General features: G+C 49.5%; 1 protein-coding gene across 1 annotated transcript in view; it reads right to left on the bottom strand.

Moving 5' to 3' along the window:
* TARM1 (T cell-interacting, activating receptor on myeloid cells 1) overlaps nt 1–6,739 on the bottom strand; it is an 18,753-nt gene that overhangs the window by 7,729 nt on the left and 4,285 nt on the right. Inside the window, 3 exon segments of the mRNA XM_011979497.1 lie at nt 1,867–2,163; nt 2,742–3,032; nt 3,541–3,576. Coding sequence (XP_011834887.1) covers nt 1,867–2,163; nt 2,742–3,032; nt 3,541–3,576 — 624 coding nt within the window.

The raw sequence follows: 6,739 nt of genomic DNA, 5'->3' as shown, positions 1-6,739 counted from the left end.
GGTTTCACCGTGTTAGCCAGGATGGTCTCGATCTCCTGACCTCATGATCTGCCCGCCTCGGCCTCCCAAAGTGCTGGGATTACAGGCGTGAGCCACCGTGCCAGGCCAGTAGTGGCTTTTTTTCTTGTTTCACAATAATTGGGTCTTCAACAGGTGTTCAATGGGAAAGGAAGTATTAGCAATGTCGAGTTATGTGTTCCTATAATGGACAAGACAGTCTCACATGGTGAAGAACTATTGCACTTTAAACACGATTTGTGGTCAGGCGCAGTGGCGCATGCCTGTAATCCCAGCACTTTGGGAGGCTGAGGCAGGTAGATCACTTGAGGCCAGGAGGTCGAGACCAGCCTGGCCAATGCGGCGAAACTCCGTCTCTACTAAAAATACAAAAAAATGGCTGAATGGTGGCAGGTGCCTGTAGTTGCAGCTACTCAGGAGGCTGAGGCAAGAGAATCACTTGAACCCAGGAGGTGGAGGTTGCAATGAGCCGAGATCGTGCCACTGCACTCAGGCCTGGGCGACAGAGCGAGAGTCTGTCTCAAAACGAACAAACAAACAAACAAACAAACAAAAAATACCATTTGTGCCCATGTGGAGAAACGTGTGAAGTCCCCATGGCAGAGTCTGATGTGTAAAGAACCCCATATGGATTGAATGCACAGCAAGGGCGGATACAGTTCACAAGGCTGTACTGGGTAATTGCAATTTGCTAAGAAGGTGAATCCTAAACAGAAAGGTCCATAAGCTAGATTGAGATAATCACGTTACAATTAGTGAAATTTCTTCCTTGGTACACAATTAATTACTTGGTTTGTAGGAAAGTTCCCAGAGGTGGATCTTAAACAGAAAGGTCCATTAGCTACATTGTGATAATCATGTCACAATTAGTGAAATTTCTTCCTTAGTACAAAATAAATTATTTAGTAGGAAAGGTCCCAGAAGGTGGATCTTAAAGAGAAAAGTCCATTAGTTACATTGTGATAATCACATCACAATTAGTGAAATTTCTTCCTTGGCACACAATAAATTACTTAGTAGGAGGGTTCCCCACTTGTAGGTTTATGGGGGTATAATTGACAAATCAAAATGGAATATATCAAAACATCACGTTGTACACAAATATAATTCCATTTTTATTTGTCGATTAGATCTCAATACATCCAGAGCAGAAGAGAATTCCCTATCTCTACAGCAGCCCATGACAGAGAGAGGGGCTCCGTGTTTTAACTTGGATCTGTTATTGGAAAGGCGTCCCAGTCCAGACCCCAAGAGAGGGTTCTCGGATCTCAGACAAGAAAGAACTCAGGGCGAGTCCACGGAGTAAAGTGAAAGCAAGTTTATTAAGAAAGTCAAAGCCGGCCGGGCGCGGTGGCTCACGCCTGTAATCCCAGCACTTTGGGAGGCCAAGACGGGCGGATCACGAGGTCAGGAGATCGAGACCATCCTGGCTAACACCTGTCTCTTATACACATCTAGATGTGTATAAGAGACAGGCAGTGGCATGATCTTGGCTCACTGCAACCTCCGCCTCCCATGTTCAAGCAATTCTCCTGCCTCAGCCTCCCAAGGAGCTGGGCCTACAGGTTCATCCCACCATACCTGGCTAATTTTTTATTTTTAGTAGAGACGGGGTTTCACCATGTTGGCCAGGCTGGTCTCGAATTCTTGACCTCAGGTGATCCGCCTGCCTTGGCCTCCCAAAGCACCGGGATTACAGGCGTGAGCCACCGCGCTGGGCCACAAAGGCAAGATGTTTTTAAGAGCGATGATATTGCGAGTAATGAGGAAATGAGATTCACAGAAGAACAAAACAACCTCTGATTAAAAACAACACACACCGTTCTTCAAAATCATACACATCCTTACCTGTCACCAATATCTCAAGCCAATCACTGCGTTCTGAGGCCCAGAAGGGAGACTTTGTCTGGTAGTACACACAGCTGTAGTTCCCAGCGTTGCCGGCTGTCACATCCTCCAGGGTGAAGTCCGTCTCCTTCCCCACTGGACTCCGCAGCTGGATGGCAGACGACGTCCCTGCCTTCAGTAGAGCAAACATGATAGGCAGAAACAGTTGGTCTGGCTGCCGGCACTGCAGAGTCACCCTTCCACCTGCGGTCACCGTACCCCTTTGGTGGGTTTGGATGAAAGGTTTAGATAAATGTCCTGTAAGAGAAGTCAGGCTCTGAGGTCCTGGGGAGAAGTCTGGAATCCCCTACTCACCCCTGTTCTCCTGGCCAGAAGCTCTGATGGAGTGTGGGAAATCAGAGATTCCTGATCTCTTCCACCTTCCTCCACTTTCTACTCTGACCCCAGGACAGAGATTCTCCCTCCTGCAAGACCTGTATAAGGCCGGGCGTGGTGGCTCACACCTGTAATTCCAGCACTGAGGTCGGGAGTTTGAGACCAGCCTGGCCAACATGGTGAAACCCTGTCTCTACTGAAAATACAAAAATTAGCCAGGCATGGTGGCACATACCTGTAATCCCAGCTACTCAGGAGGCTGAGGCAGGAGAATCAGTTGAGCCCAGGAGGCGGAGGTTGCAGTGAGTCAAGATGGCACCACTGCACTCCGGCCTGGGTGACAGAGTATAAAACCAAGGTATGTAATTTCATTCCTGTCTCTCTCCCTCTCCCACCACCCCCAGCTACCCTGGAGGTGGGACTCCTTTTCTCCCTCTGTCCTCTGCTTCCTCCCTCATCCCCTGCCCCCCGTATGTCATCGGCAGGCACCCTATCCACACCTGTCACCAACAGCAGAAGGACGTCACTGCGCTGTGAAGGGATATGGGGGGACGCTTTTCTGTAGTATTCACAGGTGTACTCTCCAGCATTTCTGATTTTTAGATTATTGAGGTGAAATTCGGCCGGGCCCTCTGTCGAATCAAGGGGCTTCGGAGACTCCAGAATAATTCCTCCCTTCCTGAGAACAAAGCTCACGCCTCTGGTAGGCGTCCAGCATCGCAGTGTCACATTGCTGTCGGCAGGGACCACCGAGCTGGGCCAGGCACTGAGGGACGGCTTGGGCAGTGACCCTGGAAGGAAGCAGAGCCCAGTGCTGGGCCTGACGCCCTTCCCTGCTCTCAGAGAGCCCTTTTTAAAATTTATTATTATTATTTGTTATTATTATTATTATTTCCTGCACCCAACCAGGAAGCCTATTTTAAGAAGGGAAACGGGCCAGGCGCAGTGGCTCACGCCTGTAATCCCAACACTTTGGGAGGCCGAGGCGGGAAGATCACGAGGTCGTAAGATCGAGACCATCCTGGCCAACATGGTGAAACTCCGTATCTACTACAAATACAAAAATTAGCCGGGCGTGGTGGTGGGCACCTGTAGTCCCAGCTACTCGGGAGGCTGAGGCAGGAGAATGGCGTGAACCCGGGAGGCGGAGCTTGCTGTAAGCTGAGATCGCACCACCATACTCCAGCCTGGCGAAAGAGTGAGACTCCGACAAAAAAAAAAAAAAAAAAAGAAGGGGAAGGGAACGGGAGGGAATTTGGGACAATGGGCCAAGGAGGGTGTGATTGAAGAAACACTCACCATCTCCCCTTGTGTCTCCTTGGCCCATGCACAGTCCTGAAAGACAATCCTCCGTGAGACAGAAGCCCCTGCCTGGAGCCACATCACCCCCTACCCTGACCCCGGAGACAGGTCTCAGAGTCTCCTGCTGAGTGCAGACCCTTGGAGGTCATGCGCTCAGGAGTTTTCATTCTCCCCACACTGGACTGTGGCTTCCGCTTGACTTCCAGCTCCCCCGTCGTTTCCCACAGATTCTCCTTGACTGTCCTGTGCGGCTCTCACCTCCCCCTGTTCCAGGCCTTTCCTGGTTCCACATAATCCACATATCCTTCTATTCTCATCTTCTGTTTCAATACGGCACTCATTCTTACCATTTCTTACTTACTTTCTTTTTTTTTCCCCCTGAGATAGAGTCTCGCTCTGTCGTCCAGGCTGGAGTAGAGTGACGCAATCTCGGCTCACTGCAACCTCCGCCTCTCCGGTTCAAGTGATTCTCCTGCCTCAGCCTCCCAAACAGCTGGGATCACAGGCATGTGTCACCACGCCCGGCTGAGTTTTGTGTTATTAGTAGAGACAGGGTTTCACCATGTTGGCCAGACTGGTCTCAAACTCCTGACCTCAGGTGATCCGCCCACCTCAGCCTCCCAAAGTGCCGGGACTACAGGCATGAGCCTTGCACCTGGCCTCTTCTTTTTATTTTTTAATTTTTTATTTTATTATTGTGTTTTGAGACAGGGTCTCTCTCTGTTGCCCAGGTTGGAGTGCAGTGGCTCCATCATGGCTCACTGTAGCCTCCTGGGCTCAAGTGATCCTCCCACCTCAGCCTCCCGAGTAGCTGGAATCACAGGTGTGCGCCACCACACCTGGCTGATTTTTTAGTCTTTTGCAGAGACAGAGTCTCCCTATGTTGCCCAGGCTCATGATCTCTTTTCATCCCTTCATGACTCCAAACAGGGCAACATTTATTGTTTGGTGTCCTGTAACAGCTTCAAAACATCCAAATGGTCATTCCAGAGAGGAGAAAGCATACGTTCATCCCTGTTCCACACACAGCTGCGTTTATTCTTCTTCCTTTTTAATTTTTTTTTTTTTAATAGAGACAGGGCCAGGCTGGATAAGAACTCTTGACCATGCCAGGCGCGGTGGCTCACGCCCGTAATCCCAGCATTTTGGGAGGCCCAGATGGGCGGGTCACCCCAGGTCAGGAGTTCGAGACCAGCCTGGCCAACATGGTGAAACACCATCTCTACTAAAAATACAAAACATTAGCCAGGTGTGGTGGCACAAACCTGTGATCCCAGCTACTCGGGAGGCTGAGGCAGGAGAATCGCTTGAACCCAGGAGGCAGAGGCTGCAGTGAGCCGAGATTGTGCCACTGCACTCCAGCCTGAGTGACAGAGTAGGACTTCATCTCAAAAAAAAAAAAACAAAAAAACTCCTGACTTCAGGTGACCCACCCACCTCGGCCTCCCAAAGTTCTAGGATTATAGGCGTGAGCCAGGACACCCAGCCTGAACTCAGTTGTTCTTAATCTTGGCTATGCCCTGGGCTCCCCTGGAGAGCTGGTAAAAGTTCAGTTCACAGAACCAAGCACTGAAGCACTGAGTCAGAATGGCTTGCAACGGGGCTCCGGTGTCATTCTTTTTCAGAGCTCTAAGACGAGAATGTAGCCAAGGTGGAGGACCACTGCTCTGAGTGAGCCCGGGCAAACATTTCTCAAGGCTACAACACAGATATTCAAAGTCAACTGGCGCTGGGCACAGTGGCTCATGCCTGTAATCCCAGCACTCTGGGAGGCTGAGGCGGGGGTGGATCACCTGAGGTCAGGAGTTTGAGAGCAGCCTGACCAACAAGGTGAAACCCCATCCCCACCAAAAATACAGAAATTAGCTGGGTGTGGTGGTGCACACCTGTAATCCCAGCTACTCAGGAGGCTGAGGCAGGAGAATCGCTTGAACCCTGGAGGCAGAGGTTGCAGTGAGCCGAGATCGCACCATTGCACTCCAGCCTTGGTGACAGAGGTAGACTCTGTCTTAAAAAAAAAAAAAGAAAAAAAAATCAATTGTCTTAATAATCCAGCAATCCCACCACTGGGTGTACACCCAAAACAAAGGAAGTCAGTATATGGATGAGATCTCTGCACTCCCTGTGTATTGCAGCCCTGTTCACAACAGCCAGGATTTGGAAGCAACCTAAGGGTCCACCAATAGAAGAATGGATGAAGAGAAAGTGGCACATATACACAATGGAGTACTATTCAGCCCTAAAAAAGAATGCACTTCTAGGCTAGGCACAGTGGCTCACACCTGTAATCCCAGCACTTTGGGAGGCCCAGGCGAGCAGCTCCTGAGGTCAGAAGTTTGAGATTAGCCTGGCCAATATGGTGAAACCCCATCTCTACAAAACATACAAAAAATTAGCCAGGTGTGGTGAAGCACACCTGTAATCCCCACTACCTGGGAGGCTGAGGTGAGAGGATTGCTTGAGCCCAGGAGGTGAAGGTTGCAGTGATCTATGATCACGTCACTGCACTCCAGCCTGGGCGACAGAACAAGACTCTGGCTCAAAAAGAAAAGAAACCTGGGGCGCAGTGGCTCACACCTGTAATCCCAGCACTTTGGGAGGCCGAGGCAGGTGGATCACGAGGTCAGGAGTTCAAGACAAGCCTGGCCAACATGGTGAAACCCTGTCTCTACTAAAAATACGAAAATTAGCCAGGTGTGGTGACGGGCGCCTGTCGTTCCAGCTACTCGGGAGGCTGAAGCAGAGAATCACTTGAACCCGAGAGGCAGAGGTTGCAGTGAGCCAAGATCATGCCAGTGCACTCTAGCCTGGCAACAGAGCGAGACTCAGTCTTAGAAAGAAAAAAAAAAAAAGAAAGAAAGAAGAGAAAAAACATGATATCAAGCCTGTTTATGAACATTATCATCATAATGACATTGATCTAACTCAAAGAAAGTTGTTAGGCCTGTGTCTCTGAGAGATTTCCTCTTTTACCTCTGTATGGACAGTTTTATGTCTCAGTAGGAAGAAGGGGAAGTTACCAGGCGTTTGTGCTACTATTGCATCCACGAGCCAGTGCATAAACTGACATTTCAAGTTTTGCAAAAGGAAATTGTGAACACTCAAAAGGTTCAAACATAAGTGTCCATCCATGGCAGAATGGATAAACATAGTGTGCTCCATATATTCAACGGGATTTTTTTTTTCTTTTTCTTTT

Source organism: Mandrillus leucophaeus, unplaced genomic scaffold, assembly GCF_000951045.1.
Source record: "Mandrillus leucophaeus isolate KB7577 unplaced genomic scaffold, Mleu.le_1.0 Scaffold104, whole genome shotgun sequence".
Classification (NCBI taxonomy): domain Eukaryota; kingdom Metazoa; phylum Chordata; class Mammalia; order Primates; family Cercopithecidae; genus Mandrillus; species Mandrillus leucophaeus.
The sequence above is the reverse complement of the archived record's forward strand: the minus strand, read 5'-3'. Positions and strand labels throughout refer to the sequence as shown.